Source organism: Lepisma saccharinum, chromosome 6 (genome assembly GCF_977018435.1).
Source record: "Lepisma saccharinum chromosome 6, izLepSacc3.1, whole genome shotgun sequence".
Classification (NCBI taxonomy): Eukaryota; Metazoa; Arthropoda; class Insecta; order Zygentoma; family Lepismatidae; genus Lepisma; species Lepisma saccharinum.
This window is the reverse complement of record NC_139234.1, coordinates 80,875,501-80,897,080: the sequence shown is the minus strand read 5'-3', so window position 1 is coordinate 80,897,080 and position 21,580 is coordinate 80,875,501. Positions and strand designations below refer to the sequence as shown.

Genomic DNA, 21,580 nt, shown 5'->3' with positions numbered 1-21,580 from the left:
ATCTGTTTGCACCGAATGTGTATCCTAGGACACATTAAACAGTGCCGCACTCGATAATCACTCTGGTTTGGATTCCACTTCAAACTGTATATGTACTCCCGATTAGCTCATCAGCATAAAATGAACTCAAAACAAGCTTTACAAAACTTGTGTATTTTCAGATATGAAAATGGGGGATTGTTATTTACTCTTATTTACAATTTATTGTTGAATTTAGGAGTATTCTGGAGGTCAAACACTCGCTCCACCAAAACTTTTCCTCTTTTGTATAACTTTTTTTTTTCGGTCTTGACGTCCATTCCTACATTGAGCATTGTGGGATTATTATTATTTTCTTTTACAGCACGCGAATGGTTCTGAAGAAAAGCGGCGATTATATATACATACACACACACACACACACACACACAGACAGGGTGACCTGGAATTAGATGTATTTGCTGAAAAGGGTTAAAGTAGAGGCAATTTGCAATAAACTTGACCATATGATACCCAGTCCGAAAATTAGTAATTTTCGAGATAATCGAATTTTTATTGTTTTTTTTAAAAAAAAATTACAAATTTCCACATAAAAATACGAATTGAGAAAAAACAGCTCATTGTATGGCACTTTCTGATAGCTAACAAATAAGTGGTGATAAAAAAAATGCACTCTTAGTTTACTTGGCAAAGTATTAATAACAAAAATGGTATGATACGAAGCGTACAAATTACTTAAATTACTTGTGTCATCAGCTATCCAACAAGGTACAAATGTTGCTAACATTCACATTTGTGTGCAAGAAATAATACTCCATTCATTTTCATGTTAATTTCCTTAGAAGCGCGATATCTGGGCCACTGTTTCTCACGTGTTGGTTGTTACATGTTACATCGTACGCCCACTAGAGGACAATACTTGTCTTACCACGTAAAGAAGTGATACAAATGTGAATCATGCAGCTCACTAGATGGCAGTGAAATGACGCTCATTACAGTCCCGCAGAATTAACTTGAGAGAAATGGCCGCTCTGTGAGTGATGCAACTCGGCTCGAATTGGCTCGAGCGGGGGACTTCCCGCTGTAACGGGGACTTCCTGCTGTAACAGGTCAACAGAAACTCTAATGTTCAGACACGCGAAATGTTACCAACTGTTGAAAGGACTCATGTGCAGTGACTGGTGAAGCTAGCGAAGTGGCAGTGTATAGAGCTATCTTTCTGAATAAACTGTTTATCCATTTATTGTGTAAGATAGAATACTTATAATGCTTATAATTTTCTTAGCATGTCCTCTTAATACAGTGATATTTCCATTACACAATGTAATTATTTTTCAAATCAAATCTCCCATCTCCCGTTGTCAGCTGATTGCCTGTGATTCGCGTGAGAGTCAAGCGTTCGCTATAGGTTGGTACTACTGCAGCTGCGCCAGCAGCTGGCAGCCATTTGTCTCAAGTTAATTCTGCAGGACTGTAGATACCAGTACCTAAGAGCCTATCTCAGGTTGAAAGTGGCTGATCTACTTTGCATAGCCTCGCAACAAAATCAATAAGTGATAGAATAGGTGCTAATGTTGTTATTCTACTGTTCAACAATAGCTGCATTCGACAATGAAGAATACGCTGATATTTTGTACTAGGGGTGCAGAATTTTTTTGGGTTGGTACAGGATCAAGATGGGAAATTTTTTAATGTTCTAAATTTCCAGAAGCTCTTGAAATCTTGAATTCTAAATGTCATTTTCACCTTACGTGATTGTTTTTGCATTTCTGGAACTAACAATTTACGATAAGTTCCACGCACTTACAATGCAGAAAACGTCCAGAATTAATGACTTTTTAAAATGACCATTCAGTATTTCCTGACTGCTCGGGATCCCAAAAAGTCAGGAAGTCATTTCCCCAAGTCGGGATCAGGACAGGAATTATTTTTCCGATCCCGGTCCCGACTTTTCGGGATCCCGCACACCTCTATTTTGTACTGTTGGGTTTTGTGATGGTGACGCAGCTGCAGCACGAAGAGAATACAAGTGTTGTTTCCTTAATCGCCATTTACCAGACACGCGAGTGTTTTGTACGACAGACTAGCACATCCGGAAAACCGGTTAGGTTCGACGACGACAAGGTGAAGCAGGCAGACCTCGCGAGTTTGCTCCTGAAGCAGAGGAGGAAATACTGGAGTGTTTTCAAAGAGACAGCACTACTTTGACGAGAGTTGTGGCCAAGCAACTTGGCATGAGTCAGTGGAAACACTTTGCATAAGGCATGGCTTTATCCATACCACTACACACCCGTGCATGCTCTGGAGAATGGAGACCCTGCCAGGAGGATGGATTTTTGACGTTTTCTAATAATCGCTGATCTCGAAGATCCAGATTAACTCAGCGAGATTTTATGGATGGACGAATCAAAGTTTGACCGGAAAGGTGTAACCAATTTCCATAATGCACATTATTGGGCACCAAAGGGCGAGAATCCGAAAAAAGTCAAAGAAAAGGCCAGTCAAAGGAGATTCTCATTGGATGTATGGATGGGTGTCATCAACAATAATTTGATCGGGCCATTTTTCCTAGCCCAAATCTTAAATGGCATCACTTATGAACATTTTTTGAGGAACGAGATGGCAATGTTGTTGGGGGATGTGCCTCTATCCTCAAGACGTGACATGATTTACCAGCATGATGGCTGCCCAGCTCACTTCTGCCTGGGCGTGCGACAGTGGCTGGATGAAAATTAGCCAAATAAATGGATTGGCCGAGGTGGCCCGATTCCCTGGCCGGCTCGATCCCCCGATTTGACGCCTTGTGACTTCTACATGAAAGACTTAGTTTACAAGACACCAGTAAACTCGCAAGACCAGCTCAGGGAGAGGATCTTAACAGCTGCTCAACAAATCAAGGACACCATCACACCACGAGTTACGAAAACAAATGTCCATAAAAACCTGTGTGCTGCATTCATAACGGAGGTACCCACTTTGAGCAAGACTTGTAATGTTCTTTAATTGTAATGTTCATTAATTCCATTCACATGAAAATGAATGAAGTATTATTTCTTGTACACAAATGTGAATGTTAGCAACATTTGTACCTTGTTGGATAGCTGATGACACAAGGAAGTAATTTAAGTAATTTGTACGCTTCGTGTTATACCATTTTTGTTATTAATACATTGCCAAGTAAACTAAGAGTGCATTTTTTTTATCACCACTTGTAAGTTTAGACCCACCCATCAGTAGCATAGCCAGAAATTTCAAATTGGCAGGGGGAGGGGGGTGGGCAGTGTTTGTTGGGAAAATACTTAACGAACTTGTGCCTACCATTAAGAAACACAGTGGCATGGCCAGAAATTTCAAAAGGAGGAAAGGTGGAGGGGGGACTTTAGGAACATATTTAAACAATTTGCCCCTAAACTTATATGAAACTTATTTTAAAATACAATACACATCATGCAATGAAATTTAAAATTAATTTAGAGTCAGCAAAGGTTATAAAACAAAATCCAGTCTCAGTCTTTGCAAAGTGAATCTCTTGAGAATCTCCACCGGCGTAATTTTCACTTCCCTGTGTATATTAAGCAGTGCCAGTCCATTCAATCATTCTTCACTAAGAGAATTGCGCAAATATGTTTTCAATCTCTGAAGAGTCGAAAACCTTCTTTCTGGAGTAGCGGTTGTCACAGGTAGAGTGCAGAGAATTTTCAGGAGTTTGTGAATATTTGGGAAGAAAATCTGATGACACGTGTTGAGGCTTTCAATGGCAGTTGAAGGGAGGCTTGCGAGTATAACAGATTCCCACTTTGTTTTCCAGAGTTCAAACTCAGTTCTAATTACAGAAACTGAACGTGGTAAATCATTTTCATAAAACATCACTGCTTCGAAGAGATTTTCCCATGAACCACCAGCACAAAATTTTGGGACATTTGAAGCATATAAATTGTACTTCTATGCATTTTACACTTTCGTCAGTTCACTTAACATGAAGTCCAACAAAGAGATGTACACTGACACACAGTAATATTTTACTGGATCGCTTTCCATGTAGTTTTTCCTATTTACCTGCTTGCCAACAAGGCGAGGCAATTTTTGTAAATCAACGTCATTGCCTTTCCAAAGATCTTCAGCAGATTCAAAAATCTGAGTAAAACTCTACTGTGCGTTGTCCCTGTATTTCTGTCGAGTTTGCATGACAGTGTCTACATACTCCAAACACAACACTAAATCGCAACCTATGGATTGCAGTGACACTGACAAGGGTATGTTAATGAGAACACTTTTTCACAAACCAACAAACTGACTAGAAACTCTCCACGTAAAAGACAGAAAAATAATTGGCAAGTCTCTATCAAAATTGTCTTGTATGTGTTGAAGGCTCATGACAATAATGGGAAAAATTTCTATGAAGGTGGTTAACGCTTCATGTCCTCTATCCACCATGTTTCACACAAGCGGTGTAGGTTCTGTGATGTATTGGCACTATTGGAGCTCTCTTTCATGTTTTCTCTCAGTAGGTTAGTTCTTTTGGGGGAAGCACGAAAAACGTTTATGGTTTCTTCAACAATACCAAGGTAGTTTCTGATAGGCGTGACAGTGCATGACCTTGAGAGGGCCAAATTCAGCACATGATTTGCACAATGGACATAGGCAGCCAGTGGGTATGCCTTCTTTAACTCAACCTGAACTACTTTGAAACTACCACTCATAGCACTTGCACCATCATATCCCTGACCACAAAGAAAATACATAACCAGACAGGTTAGTGATAATGGCCTGAGCTAAAACTGAACCTGTTGTATCTGTAACTGGGACAAATTTTATGAAATCTTCACGAACATTAAAATCCCCCTCTTTTCCTGCAACGTAACGAACACACAACGAAAATTGTTTGATACCCCCAATATCAGCTGTTTCGTCCACCAGCACTGAGAAGCATTTAGCACTGTTAAGTTGATTTACTATTTTCTCAAGAATCAAATCACCGCATATCTCAATTAATTCATTTTGAATTTGGGGGCTAATGTATTGAGCATTCAATGAGCTTGCTTGTAAATGTTTTCTCAAAACTTTGTCTCCACTAGCAACCCTAAATCTTAGCAATGCACGAAAATTCCCATCGTTTTCTTCAGAATCTATATTTAATGGTCCTGAATCCCTTTGTCCACTTAGAGCAATATTTTGATGACCACAGAGCACCACTGTTTCTATAATTGAAATAAGCTTTTGTCTGTTTTCTAGCACTTGTCTCTTGTGCGTGCTGTCAAGACTTTCCATAATGGTAGGAATCCGGCAGCTGCAGATGGATAGAAATCTTCCACTGCTGTACTGCAGCATTTATGGTATTGTATTTCTTCGTGGGAATGAAAGCATTCCAGAGCATCCAATTTGAGAATGATTTTGACCACACGCCTCCCTCTCTGCCAGCAAACGACAATAAGCCCCTTCACCGTAATCACTGTAACATAACCACTTAAACTGACCTAGCCACTTCATCTGAAAATGCCTTCCTTTCACTGCCGGGAATACATAGTTTTGGTCCGGAGTCCAGGGTTTCGTTTACAGTTTCACCAAAACAACACTGTCACTCGGGGGACTCGCAACATGCACCCCTATATCCAACTTGTGATCAGCATGAGCTACACTTACATTACTAACAGACGCAGAAGTAGTTGTGATGTGTGAACTAGGGATGGACGCATCTGAATGAAATGAACAAACATCGTAACCTACACTGGGTGCTAAGTCCTTTTCTAGTTTCTGTTTTTTGGCGAAGAAAACAGAAATCTTTCTTTGGCTCATTGTGACTTCACTTGGCCTGTGCGAAAACTGATGGAACATATGAAAGAAAGTCGCATTTTCCTGTGCAAGGGGCGGGGAGAAGGAATCATTTGCCATGGTGAAGTTTTGTCATTTGTGCGTGACTTACAAACTGTGGCTATTTTCCTACTGCATTTCAGGCCAATGACCTCTCAGGACCAGACACTATAACTTGACAAGTTTAAAAACAAGACGCTGCAATCCATTGTTTGCGCACCTCGCATCACATTTCCCCACTCCATTGTCTGCGGCGACGTTCATTCGCAGTGTTGCAAACTGGAGGGAGCTGAATCCTCTGAGAATTTTCAACGAAATTTGAATGTGAAAGACATGAATTAGTATCCCGTCACCTACGCTACCTATTGATTGCGCTAAATTCTAAATACATTTTGATATTTTCCCTTTAAACCTTAAATGAATTAAGTTATATTAGGGATATTTCTTACCAGCATAAGAAATGTATGAAATAAAACGATAGAAAAATGAAAAATATATAAACGATAGAACTGAGCTCACCTTCTAAATGTTTTCCAGTTCTCCTTCATCAGTTTCACTCTCCCACTCATCCGAGTCTGTGTCTACCGATGAATCTGTGTCCGTGTCTGAATCGGCTTCACCAAGTCTAATTATCAGTTCATCTACACGCTCGTCCATAAGTCCATCTCTTTCAAAGTAAGAATCTTGCAGCCAAGAGTAAAGAGCATGAACATTTCAATGCTTTAGAAAAGAACACAGGCAAGCATGTTATCAGATTGCCTTCTCTTGGTGATTGTTGTACGATAAACAAACGAACCACCACCCCACTCGGTTTAAAAAAAAAATTAAAAAAACTGGACACTGCTCGATGTCGCATTCAGAAAATGAAGTCATTCACCCTGTAGTTTCTCTTCCTTATAAACCTTAACGCACGTGCGTAATACTACGGTTTACGATCGGCGCACCGCACGCATTTTCAAAGACCGGATTAAATAAAATGAACCACTGATATAATAGGAGCCTGCATGCACCGTCACGCTAAACAGTGAAAATTGTTTGTCATATTTGTTTTAGCTTAATTTTGCTGAGTTGGCACCACTGGTACTCTCAACGCCAGACCAGTGAGTAGAAGTGTGGTGGGGAGGATGACGTAATACGAAGTGCTCCGCAGCGATCTGCGCTATCGGGACTTAACTTGTCAGGCTATAACTGCATTCTCTTGTCTTCAAATCCCCATTTCTCCAACTTTCCAAACTTAAAAATAACCTAGGGCAGTAAGATTTCCTGTTAATGTAGTAAATACCGAAGCCAGCTGACAGTGGAATTCCAAGAGTACAGCTTAATTCTACCCACCTTCCATTCATACACTGCGACCACTCCACCCATTCCATAAACAGGGATGCTATGACCAAGCATCCAAATGTCAAATCGCAATGTATCGATTCCCAAATTTCAGTTCAACTATGAGACTTAGTCCTTGGACAATTAACTGAATATAAAGAAAAAAAGCATTAAATGTGTCGCACTCACACTCGATCGTGTATCTCTAATTCAAAATCGAAAATTCTATTGAAAATGGGGGGGCTTGAGCCGGGGGAGCACCCCCTGCCTATTCCACTGCCACCCGTTAGTTACGTGTGATTGCTATTTGGGACAAACTTTTTTTCAACGAACCACTTATTTGTTTGCTATTAGAAACCCGTTAGTTACGTGTGATTGCTATTTGGGACAAACTTTTTTTTCAATGAACCACTTATTTGTTTGCTATCAGAAAACCCTGAAATAAGTGTCATACAATGAGCCGTTTTTTTCTCAATTCGTATTTTTATGTGGAAATTTGTAATTAAAAAAAATTTGATTATCTCGAAAACTACTAATTTTCAGACGGGGTATCATATGGTCAAATTTATTGCAAATTGCATCTACTTTAACCCCTTTCAGGGAACACATCTAATTACAGGTCACCCTGTATCTTTATGCGCATCATGAAGTTGTTTTAACTCTTGTTTTTCTTTCTGGAGATCGAATTTCATTATCGTCAAATCAAAACAACTTTACAAGATTCAAAACAATGATACTTTTTCCTTCACGCTGGATGATACATTGCCATTATCGGTCACAGCTTTAGAGACGCTAGACATAACACTGGCCCCAGCTGCAGCTGCAGCGTAAACACAATGAGACCAGCTGGAAGTTAGAGCAGCAGGTGGCAGAAGGGAAATCCTCCGCATTTTAAAGATAATGCAATTCTCGAAGACCGAACTTTTATCAGCAGTGTGAAAAAGAAAGAAATGATCCTTGCTTTACGTTTTACCCTGCAACAGACATTAGTACGGGCAATATTTCCTATCCAGACAGCTGCATTCAAACAAGAAAGAGGGACCTGAATTCTGCAATTATAGCATTGCCATGCACACCAGTGGCGGAGAATGAGCTGTTGTAGGAGAAAGGAGGGAGGGATTTTTTTTTTTTATCCTACGGTTTTTGTTCATTTTGAAGAACGTATTCAGAACTGTTTGCTTCATTCTAGATGCCAAAGGAAAGGAGGAGGGATCCAACCTCACCCAAAATCAGCCTGTGTACGCACACCAGCAAGAAAATCGTGGCCGGAACAATTAGCATTGACCCCCCACATTTGCTGATAGGAAAAGAGGGAGAAGTTACTCAGCCAACAGAACACTTTTGTGAGGGGGGGGCAAATTATATGACCCACACAGTTGGGAAACTTATGAAATGGGAAACGACAGTTACAACAACTTTTATGGAAACCTAGATGACAACGCATTAAGCAGGTTGACGATCTTTAGTTGACATATGTGGCTTTGTCTATCTGTAACTGTTTCTATTTTTTTATGAAGTTCAGTAACAATTCCCCTTTTTTATGAAGTTCTACAGGGCACAAAGAACACGTTTTTAATCAAAGTGGTTACCAGAAGTTGTCGGCTACCAGCCCAAGAGTTGCTCGCTTACAGGAAACTGCTGAATCTCGAGCTCCGAGCTAAACTGATGGGTGAAACTTCCAGGCGCCACGCGTCTTGTATTTTGGAACATTCCTATGATCTTATCTTGCATTTTTCATCTGGCACTGGTGAATATTTCCACAGAGAAGAAAATTATCTTCTCTGTGATATTTCCAAGGTGGCGCATTCAGCAGTGAAAGATCTTGACCTGCCAGGCACATTGACAAAGAATGCAAGTCCAGCGGGCATTTTAGGCAGCTTCCCTTGTGTTGTCAGAAGCTCTTAGGACAAGGAAACATGTCAAGGTCAAGTTAAAATAACATACAAACTAACTCCACATTCGATCTTCTCTTGTCGACTTACGCAGGTGTCTACTTTGAATTAAGCGAAACCAGTTTTACTGAAGGGTCTTGTAAACAACTTTTTATTAAAAATTATCCGTATTTCGATAGGATGGAAAATAGTATATAGATCTTGCTCAAGATAGGGACAGATGGAAGGCCTGTATTGCTGCAGCCATGAACCTTCAGGTTTAAGAAGGCTAGAGAGTTAGTTAGTTAGTTAAGGGACCAAGCCCTAAAAAATTACAATGTGGGAAAATGTAAAATCGAGGATAATTTTATAATATTTTGCTATGTAGGGAATATCAAGATTGAGTGTATAATGTGGGAAAATATAAAATCAGGGAATGTAAAATCAGGGTTCTGCTGTATGCTTCATTTTCTACTATAATTCTTTTTTGTATCTCTTCACTAACTCTATTATTATTATTAACTGTTGATCCAAGATAAACAAATCTTTTACCTCCTTCAAAGTTGTAGTTGTCAATATTTGGATCTTGTATACATCTTGTTGCTTTTCAGATATTTTGTTTTACTTTCATTAATTTTCAAATCCATTTTCCTTACTTCTTAAATCTAATACATACCAATTTCTCTTTTAGGCTATTCACATTTCATGCTATTAGAACTATGTCATCAGCATATGCACAAACCTGTTTAGTTTTGTAGACAATATGCCCTTTCTCTTCAAAAGCTCCCTGCAGAGCAATATTAAATAAAGTAGCTGACAATGCATCCCCTTGACGTACACTTCTATGTTGTTGAAATGGTTCCCCAGTTCTTCCACTTATTAATACTTTAGCACATGTGATATTTATGGTCATCTTAACGAGGTTTACTATTTTTACTGGAATGCCTTTATTTTTTATATAATTAAGTAATTTTTGTTTGGATATGCTATCGAATGCTTGTTTAAAATCCACAAATAGCATATGCAAATCTTGCATGCATTCGGGGGATTTTTTCCATTGCCTGTCGTATAAAATTTTTCCATTGCCTGTCGTATAACAAATATTTGGTCTGAAGTTCCAAGGTCTCTTCTAAATCCACATTGGTATTTGCCTATTATTTCTTCAGCATAGATATTCAGTCTTGTAAGAAGAATATTAGAAAATATTTTGTAGGCTGTATTTAGAAGGGTTATTCCACGATAGTTGGCAAAGGTTAGTTTGTATCCCTTTTTATAAATAGGGCATATTATGCCTACTCTCCACTCTTCAGTCATTTCTTCAATTTCCCACATCAGTTTAATCAATTTACATATCTCTTCATGTAATTCCTTTCCCCACTTTTTATTAATTAACTGACTATTTCATCCTCGCCAGGTGCTTTCCCATTCCTAAGTCTACTTATAGCTTCATTTACTTCTTCAATTGTTGGCTCTTCGATCCATGGTTCTGCAGCTATATAGGGTAGGTGTTCTTCATTTGTATTTTCTAGAATTTTCTCATTTAGTAATTCTTCAAAATATTGTGTCCATCCTTTAATTATTTCATCCTCACCTCCTATTATGTTTCTAATCTTGTCTCAACATCCATTGAGTCTTGGTTGATATCCCTTTATAACCATTCTATTTCTTTATAAAACTTCTTGGCCTCATTTTGTGTATTTCTTGTCTCTATGCTTCTTTTTATATTTCTTTTTCATCATATCTTTCAATATCTTTCTTTTTGTTGATATTTAACTTTTTCTTCTCAGTTGTTCATATCTTTCAGTTCTATGTCTAGGTTGTTATTGCATCATTTTCTATCTAGCTTCATTCTTTAATCTTAAAGCCTCTAGACATTCTTCGTCAAACCACTCTTCATTTGCTTTATTTTTAATTTGGCCAATTACCTTATCAGTTACATTCTTTATTGATGCCTTAATTTTTTCCCCATTTTCTTTTAATATTCTCTTCTTCTTTTCCTATTTCTAGTGTTTTCTCTACTTCATTTAGATACTGTTTAAGACATTCTTTGTTCCTTAGCTTCTCTATATTCCATCTCTTCCTTTTCTTAGTTTTAATTTTCTGTATATTAGCAATTCTTTGTCTGACCATGATTCTCAGTAGAAAATGATCACTGTCGCAGTTTGGCTCGCTACATGCTCTTACATTCTTACATTACAAAATTGAAATACCACAGTCATGTTGTATTTCAAATTGAAGCTCATTAAAAGCAGAAGAGAATGACAACAATTTGAGCCCTCTAGGTCAAATATCTTTTGATCTACAGCTGTTTGAAGATTTCAAAATGTCGTCAAATTTTTGGATTTTTGAGAAAACATCTGGTACTACCACTGCACCAAAAATTATCAATTTCTGAGATGTCAAGGTTCAGACCTTGGTTGATTTGATATTAAATGACCCCATAATTGAAATTATTGAATTATTAGAATGTCTGATAGATATGTCTGAACAATTCATAAATATGATTTCAACATTGATATATGGATCATCAATATACCCATCATCAAAATTATTTGTTGCAGTATTTTGGTAATTCAGATTACAGAATATTCAGATCCCAAAAATTGGAATAAATATATGTAACCTCAAATCATGCAGGTGTTTATACGACAGAGATATAATCAATCATTAACTGAAATGGATATGAAAGTTATCTGCTATTGAGATAAAATATATTTATATTGCTCATTTTCAGCATACCACAGTTAAGCAGTGAATTTTAAAACTGATGGTCGGTAAATTCACAAAGCATTTGGAGAGAAAAATAATATAGAGCTAAAATAATTATGTATAGAGTAATTGTAGAGTTGGAAGTGGTAAGAAAAAAACAGCTTTTTTGGAAAAAATATTTTTTTCCCCTTAGTGTATTCAGCTTTTTTGATAAGTGTCTCAAATCAATGAAAATACAGGCAGGAGTTGTTGGTATTTTTCCTGTTCTATGGGTCTCGTTTATCTTTCTACTATAAAATAGACACTCATTTCTAAATATAAAATACAATTTAAAATATGAAATTTATTGCTAGACATAAACGGTGTTTATGTCTGTGCTGTTCTTTCCAAGTATTATCTTCATATTTTGGTAGGCTTATTAAATATATCTATGTAGTATAAACATATTAACATATCTAGAGCAGTTTTGTATAAAGGTTGCCCAAATCAAACTAAGATTTTTGTTGTAGCATCGTAGCTTAACTACGCAGAGCTTTGTGTTTCCTCTGGTAGGTGACGTTGTATGTAAGAAAGCATACATCATATGCATACCTGGTATGGTCTGACGGCACAGTGTGTTGTTTACATGTGCAGAAGCACGTTCACAACATGGATTCGTCCAAACAGGCCCAGCGAGCAGTTATGCAATTTTTGAAGGCAGAAGGTGTGTCATGATTGGCTGTGGCGTTTCTGCTGGGAAGTCTTCGACCATCCTCCCTACAGCCCAGATCTCTCACCCTGCGACTACCACATCTTCGTGCCACTAAAAAAACATCTCAAGGGCCGTCAGTTCGCCAACGATGCTGAGGTCTGACTGGTTCCGCAGTCAAGCACGGACATTCTTCGCTCAGGGTATCCATACCCTTGTGACATGCTGGGACACTTGTTTGAACAGACAAGGTGACTATGTGTAGAGTATATGTCACCCATGGATCACTTTTACTTCCTGTATTTTCATATATTCCAACCAAAAAATCATTACAGAAATAAACCCAAGAGTCTCACTTTCATTTGGGCAACCCTTATATATGTCTTTAATAGAATCAAATAGTACAATATGATTTTCAACATTTGAATTTGTTATACAAACACGTACATGAAGCAAAAAAGAAAATGCTGCTCTACCTTTTGAAAATCTAGTATCAAATCTCTTTACATTAAATTTTGTGTTCAGTAAAATACATTTGTATCCTGGCTTTCCAGTACATCATGTATAATTTGGTTGAATGGCCATTAAACCTGGTCACGGAGCAACTAGTGATGTATTTTGCCTGCTTGTTGCAGTGGTTCTCAACCTTTGAGGGACCACATCCCAGTAAATTTATTTCATACAAGTCAATGCCCAGAATCCCAAAAATTCATTCATTTGTATTTGATTTGCTTTATTTTACTTCGCTTCTTGTGCCACTTTTGGCTAATTTGCAAAGATGGGGATGAGTGATGATATGATGAAATTTATGAATGGACACTCACAAAACATCCATGCCCATGCCAGAAATCGAACCTGGGACTCCTGGCATTGTAGCATCATCTGCTAACCACTCTGTCATGGGCACCGGCAAATTTTATTCATAAATTTATTTCTGGTCTTTAAAGTTTATATATAATTTAATATAATATTAATATATCAATTATGGCATAATCATAAAGAGTAATAAATAGTTCAATTATGTATAGACTTGTTGTCAATATAAAATTAATTTAAAATAGTCAACCCCTGGGGGCGATGGACCTTTTGCTGTCCAGCGGTTGAGAAACAATGGCACTAAAACTGAAGCAGAAGCAAATAAGATTGGCTGCAAAAGGCAAAAAAAAAAAAATCTATTTAGGAAATTTGGACTGGACATACAGTTTGAAATGAGATCCGAAGCACTCTGCCTCCACTGAGGAGTGAACCTCAGACCTCTTTTTATTACCCCATTTTATTACAAGGCACCAACTTATTTATTCCACTCCAGAGGCTCATTCATTATTATAAAAGGAATCTTCTATCAGAAAGCCGGCCTTTTTCCAACAACAGTTCTTGCAATTTGTTCTCTGTGATTTACAGGCTAAGTTAAATTTTCATCTGTGATGAAGTAGCAAACAATCTTGTTAAGTATACAGAACATTCAGACCTAAACCACACATGACAGTGGGGTGTCACATTGAAATGACAAATGACATAAGCCTCTTCAATCTATAAGCAAGCATTCACCATACATGCACAAACAAGACCGAGGCGACATGATGCTCACCATTGAAGGAGCTTTCAGACTGAAGTCACAGATGACAAGCGACACAGTCTCCTTCAGTATAAAGCAAAACATTCACTGTGCATGCAAGAACAACAGGCCAAAGTGGCACGATGCTAGCCATTGAGAAAACAGTCCAGTCCGGGCAACATGCAAGTGACATGTGTAGCTTGTGGTTGGGTCTCGGTTCAAAAGGTTGAATTGATTACTAAGGGTCTACTTCCAAGTGACACAAGTCACTTGTTGCTTCAGTCTGAAAGTTCACTGAGAAAATGGTACAGGCCAAGTGACAAGCGACACTTAGAGGTTATGTTGCTTCAGTTCGAAAGGTTGCATTTATTTCTAAGGGTTGGATTCCAAAACCCACGTGTCGCTTCAGTCTCAAAGCTCCGTTAAACATGATATATACACACACTCACATAATATGTATACTTCTGCATGTGTTTTGTGAACAGTAAAGAATTTTTAATTGTCCCAAAATATTATATTTTGATATTAACATTTGTTTTATATTTTATGACATCGACATTTAAATTGAGACACAAACATGTGAAAGCTTGTTTTAAGTCCATTTCATGGTGAGATGTGCTCATCAGGACTACATGTTTAGTTTTAACCACAGCTTACCCATGCCGTACGAGAAACTTACTTACCTTGGGGAAAAAGGGGGGTATTCTAACAGAGGCACACTCTTATTATCACTAAAATTCAAGAAACCATTTTATTATTGAATCACTAGTTCCTTTGTTGATTATATATGTGCAGTTATTTATTAATTATAATAATTACAAAAAAATTATAATTAATAAAAATTATAACCAATTATTGCAGGAGCGTCTCACACATATTTTATCATTCACTAAAACTCACGAAATCCATAATAATTTTTTATTAATGCTTTTTTTGTTTATAAAGGTGCAGTTGTTTATTAAATATAATATTATAATAATAATAATTACCAACCAATTGTACTGTCACTGGCAAGAGACACATTCAAAGATGGCACCTGATAGGCCCACCAAGTGCAATTTGGCTTCTATTTACATTACATTTAAGTTTCTATGAACAAAAGTACTACAGAAATATTGGGAACATCCTAGGGAACAATGCAATTTATTTTCGAACAGTTGAAAAATTAAAAAAAATAGAGGTGGTGGGCCTGAAAGCCCCCCTCGGGTATGCTAGGGTAAAAATTATACCTGAACCACTATGCAATATGCATCCACTCGGATTGAACCCACTACCCTTTGATTGCAATACAACAGCATTACCAGAATGCCATTGGGTACACATATACATGTAAGGCAAAAACAAATTAGTAACAACAAGCAATGTCCAATATCTGTCTCTTGGCTGCTAAATCATATACATTTTTTTAGGTAGTTGCAAAATATGCCATTACAAACCTGTAAACATATAACAGTAACTTCAAATTAAATAGGTTAGCTGTAATTGGTAAAAACCCAAAAAAGCCAAAATTTCCGGTCTTTTTCCAAAAAAAAGCCAGCTTTTTATCGAAAAAAAATGTCCACACAAAAAAGCTGGCTTTTTCAAAATCATTTTACATTGCACACTTTCCTAACATATACCAGAGCAGTGATGATATACATAAATAATAGCTAATATATGTAATGTATTATGAGAAGTATGAAATGATTTGCAATTATGGATTCAAACTGATTGTTCAATAAAAAGTAAATTTATTTATTATAGTGTTATGATTTGCTCATTAAAGTAAGACACTTGAACTATGAATATTCTTATTTATATTAAAGGAATCACAACATTTACATTTGTGTTGCATGCATGTTTTTGAAATGTATTTTTATTAAGTATTTTTTTGTTATGTAACTTACAAATATGCACATTACTATATTTTAATCTTTAATTCTTGTTACTGACACAATTTGTTAAACAAATTAAATCCACATTCCACGAACTGTCATAATTTATAAGTATGAGTGAATAATAATTTCTGCACTAAGCAGCCATTACTTGAAGAGTAGGTAAACCACAAAGATACCAAAGTGTCCAACTGTTGTGAAACATCTGAGTAGACTCTTTGTATCAATGTATACAATCTTATTCAGGAATATGTAGGCTATGTAGAATATGTGAAATGATAATCCTGAATTATTGAAAATATTTGATGGTGAAATTTTCTTGAATATCCATTACTAGAGCACTTAACCTAGTACAAATCAAGGAACAATGCAAAGAATAAATAAATAAATAAAAATAACAAACCTCAATAGCCACTCTGTGACAATCAGCAAGTTCATTTTGTGGAATGTCAGGAAGCAATCTATTGAGATCCTTAAGTATCTCATCTTTCACTGCATTGAAAGTTTCTATCTCTGTCCAACCAAGTGCAAGCCATAGGTAACTAATTTTTTCCTCTAGATTCTTTTTGTGAACGGCTATTACCTTCTCCAATACCACATCTTTTAGCTTTGCTTTGATTTTCTAAAATAAACAGGGATTCTTTATTGTAATTTTCATGCACATATGTTGGGAAAAGATCAGGAACTACAAAAATACACCCAAACATTTATACTACAAAAATTCCTTAGTAAATATCTCTGAAAGAAAGTGTACTTGTTATTACAACAAAAATAAGCAATTGGTTGAGTTGAGTTGAGTTGAGTTGGTGTTTAAAGTCCACTTTATGCACAGTAAGGCTAATCGGGACTGGACCTACAGTTTAAAGTGGAATCCGAACCACTATGTGCTTCCACTGAGTATCGAACCCAGGACCCCTTGATTACAAGGTGATGACGCCACCACTGCACCATCGGGGAGGCCATAAGCAATTGGTTTGGACCTCAAATATACTTCAATAAGGATAATAACTAGAGTGTGAATTTAAAGGCACTAAAAGCCTCTCAAAAAGGCAGGCAAATAGGCACCGAAATGATTAAATAGGCACTGAAAAAGGCACTTAAAAAGGTTCTAAAATAGGCACCCTAAAAAAGTGCACTAAAATTGGATACAAATTGGGTCTCTAATAAAAACTGTCACTCTTTTGTGAAGCTTTATTTTATGTTTCTTATTTTATGTTGCTTTTCCACCATCTTTCCTAATCGCAACAATGAAAATTGACTACAATTAATTGAAATTGATGAAAGGACACTGACAAAGAAACATCCTTGCCCAGATCATGAATAGCACGTGGAACCTAATTGACTCCTTCAAGCTTCCAGCTAGGAGAAAAAAAAAAAAAGAGGCTGGTGGGCATCATTTTGTCCAAGCTTGAGTCACCAACCCATTTTCTATCTTGCTTACCCTGATTACAGGACATTTGAAATATCTAAAGTTCTGACATCCCTTCCTATACTCAAATCTTGCGAATACCAAAGGCTTACCTTTCTCAATGTAAGGAGAGCCAAAGGTGCTTAAAAAATGGAAATAAGTAAAAATTGCGGAATAGGCAGGCATTTTAGGCATGATTAACCCTCCGCCATTCGCATCCTCATATTAGCACAAATGTCCCGTGCACAGCACTCAATGCCACCCTATCAGACCCAACATTATTTGCAAGATTTATTGATGCAAATCGATGTTGAATTACACTAGGACTTAACTGGAAATCAGGCGAAACATATATGAATGCAAACATGTCCCTTTCGGACAATTTTACTAGCTATTGAAGAAAATAAACTTTAAAAAAATTAGAGAAGTGTCTCAGAATTACAAACTTAGACTCTTGAAGCAAATGCACCAAAATATTATTCTAAAAATAATTGAAACTTTACCATATAATAAAAGAACAAAAAATGAACCCACCATTCACAAAATTTTCAATGTATTTTTCAAAAATTTTCAACGTATTTTTCAAAACGAATTAAAATCATACAACTTATATGGGTTTAGAAAGCAACTATTTTCCGATTTTTCAGTCAAAATCGTACTGACTCGCAGAAAAAGCAATCAAATGTTTTAAACACAACTCGAAGAAACTTACAAAATATTTTTAAAATTTTCAAATCTCAATATGTTTCTCCTACTTTTACAAGATACATGTAAAAAAAGACATACTAACACAAACAAATTCAACCGAACGTTGTCACTTTTCAATACCGTTATTTTGACAATTCTGACATTTCGTATGGGTACTGCAATTGTTTCTGCATACAAATATTTTGCATTTCGAACAATGTACAGTCCCTTTATTCTTATTTCCACCAAAGTCATGGTTGACGTGCTATGATTTAAGATAGGAAACGTTCCCGCGCATGGTACTGAGTGCTTCCAAAGGTGGACCAGTCACTTGAGAGGCATGTAAACAACTGAAAAACACCAGAAAAAAGTGCAAATGCCTCTGTTTTCGTGGGAATAGTGTAGATAGGTTACCCAATGCTTTCCCGACCATTATTGCGCAGGTAAGGAAAATAATTTTAAAAAATTTAAAAAGGCGGCAGTCAGTGTAGCCAAGTGGTTTATAAAGGGTTAAGCAAAATAGGTCCTAACCTTCAAAATAGGCATTTATAGGCACTATAAAGATGCATTTTCAGACTAGGAACACCATGAAATGAACTTAAAATATTAAAAATATCTTGCTGATACATACAGCCATATATTTCTAATGATAAGTGACAATAAAACCATTATAGTTACTTCTTTCCCTTACAACATATTCAAATCAAAGCAGATATACCAGGTGTCCCATAAGTCTGAAACCATAGGTATTTTTCATATTACCCTTTTTTTTTGTAACAGGTTAACCATGGCACTGTCTATGGAGGAGCGAATCCAAGTTATTTTGCTGGTGGGGACCTGCAGTAAGCGGGAAGTGGCCTAAGAATTCAATAGGCTACATCCGGGCTGTGCACCAATCACACAGTTGTGTCTGCAAGCTGATAAACCAATTTAAAAAAACTGGATTCATACATGACAGGCCTCATAGCAGATCGCCTAAAACTGTTACTAACAAAGAAACTAGTACCAGTGTGTTGGTTGGGATTCAATTTTAAACTGTAGATCCAGTCCCGATTAGCCTTACTGTGCATAAAGTGGACTTAAAACACCTACTATATCAAATCAATATTTGAAAAATATCAATTCAATTTCACTCAACAAAATCGACAAAAACAATTCTCATAATTATTATTTCCCGATATTAAACCACTATTATTATTATTTTATAAATTGCACAGATCTCTTCAATAAATTGGTTTGCATTTCCTTTTCTTGTGGGAGCAGTTTTCATTATTACTACAATCTTCTTGTTTTATTCTGTTTTATAAATTTAAATAAAGAAATAAACTTGGTGAATTGAAGATGATTGTATTAGCAAACGAGGCTGGGCTGGGGAGAATAACTGTGGGCTGATTTGTGAAGGAGCTTTGTGTGATTTATGAAGTGAAAAATATCTTCTACATTACGTACCTGCTGATATTCAAGTAAAAGAGAGGGGAAGAGAGAGGAATCTTAAGTGAAAGAAATTCCTTGATTTTTGTAAAATAGACATTATTTTCACTATTTTTATAGTAATTTCTACAGTTTTAAAAAAAATTGTGGACCCCTGGCGCCTCTTGTGTACACTTCTTTGTCTTAGAATTTAAATGGTTACATAATCAGATTTTATTGTATTAGTTGAGTTGAGTTTTAAGTCCACTTCATGCACAGATAGACTGATTTGGATTGGACCTAAAATTTAAAGTGGGAACTGAACAATGATGAGGCTCCACTGGCAATTGAACCAGTAAAGTAAAAGTAAAGTGCCCCTTTGTGCTTTGCACCACACCATGAATTTGTATAGAGGGTGTGGAGTTGGAGTGGCGGCTCCACAATTTCTTGATCATGGCCAAATGTGGGTTTGGTATAATGAGCATATAGTCCAGGCAAATTAGAATAAAGAATGGAAAAAATTCCAACAGAGATAAAAATTGGTAGATATCACCAGTATGGTATTTCAAACAACATACTAAAAGTCCCCGACAATCCGAGTTGTGCTCTGGCTGCCATATTGGAAAATGGCAGATGAATGGTGACATTTGATCATAATTGCTTTATTAACTAGAAATGGTGAAGGCTGAGCCGAAAATGTGTTCAGACATAAATTAAAGAAAATAAAATTTCCAATAACTGTAATAAGATAAATGTTTGTGATTTAACCAACCATTTCACTTTTAATAATATATGTAATTTCTTTACAGGTGCTGTTCTTTGTGGAACTTGGATGTAATGTATGTGATCATTGGAAAACAAACTGAATAACCTTTTTGGCAAGGCAACAATAGATATAACCCAATATTGTATTATTTGTGAACAAACGTTGAGTGAAGGTGACACCGTGGTTGTGATAAAAGGCTTAAATGCTATAAAGAGCAGCAGTTTACGTCGAAAAGATGGAATATTTAAGAAATTGGCAAATGAGACGAATGTGAGGTTACATATTAAGTGCCGTAAAGACTATACTCGTGAGAGTAGTATTACAGCTGCAAGTAATCGTTCGCCACAAAATTCAATACTCCTTCGATCAGCAGTACATATATTTGACTTCAAACGTGATTGCTTGTTTTGCAGTGAAGTTTGGGATTTTCAAGTAGAAACGAAGAAGAATGTGAGCAGACAAGTTAAAATATTTGAAGTTCGATCCTTAACATTCAAGGATCAAATCATTGAAGCTGCCATCAAGAGAAATGATGATTGAGGAAGGACAGTGCTTGATCGAATTCGTACCGTTATAGATCTAGTTGCAGTTGAGGCTAGGTATCACCATCCTTGTTTTACTAAATTTTACACATCCTCACCTAGATCGGGAAAACGTGGTAGGCCTAAAGATGAGTGTATTTCTATAGCATTTCTGCAGTTATGCTGCTACCTTGATAATGATAACGATGAGTGTCAGTACTCTATGAATCAAATTATGACGAAGATGAAGGAATATCTTCCACAAGATACTGATGTCTCAGAAAAAAACTCTTAGGAAACGCCTATGTGATCACTATGGAGAAATTATGATAATAACAACACGTACAGGGCAAACCGCTACAGTATGTTTCCGTGATACAGGATATAAAATATTATCCAAAAGTTGGTACACACAGAAAGAAGAAGATCCAAAGAACGAAAGACTTAGAATTGTTAGAACTGCTGCCACAATAATTCGGGAAGATGTAAGATCTGAAACATATGCCAAAGATATGTATCCAAATCCACATGATTGCTTGAAGACAGGTAATGATATGGTTCCAGAGACATTAAGGGTCTTTACAGAGGGTGTGATTATGAAACGAATAAAAGGAAATGAAGACTCCAACAAAAGAAAATGTGTGTGTATTGAGCATGCTATTATATCAGCAGTAAGACCATGGTCATTCAATTCAATGATTCAGATTGGACTTGCAGTTCATCTACATAGACATTTTGATTCAAGAAATATTATTGATATGTTATCAGGCATGGGTTTATGTCCGTCCTACAATGAAGCCGTATTGTATCTTAGTTCTGCAATGTTAAGTGATGAGGAAATTGTTGCTAACAAGGAATCATTCAATCAGTTTGTTTTTGATAATGCAGACTCCAATGTTCAGACCTTGGACGGATTAGGAACTTTCCACAATATGGGGAACATTATGTGCACTACTCCTGCAAGATCAAACCGTTAGTGCAGTA

General features: G+C 36.7%; 1 protein-coding gene across 2 annotated transcripts in view; it reads right to left on the bottom strand.

Moving 5' to 3' along the window:
- The window catches only part of LOC145988916 (uncharacterized), a 195,484-nt gene that overhangs the window by 14,201 nt on the left and 159,703 nt on the right, over nt 1-21,580 (bottom strand). For both annotated transcript variants that reach the window (XM_083124213.1, XM_083124214.1), the window contains one exon: nt 16,208-16,426. In XM_083124213.1, the coding sequence (XP_082980339.1) occupies nt 16,208-16,426 (219 nt within the window). The remainder of the gene's footprint in view (nt 1-16,207; nt 16,427-21,580) is intronic.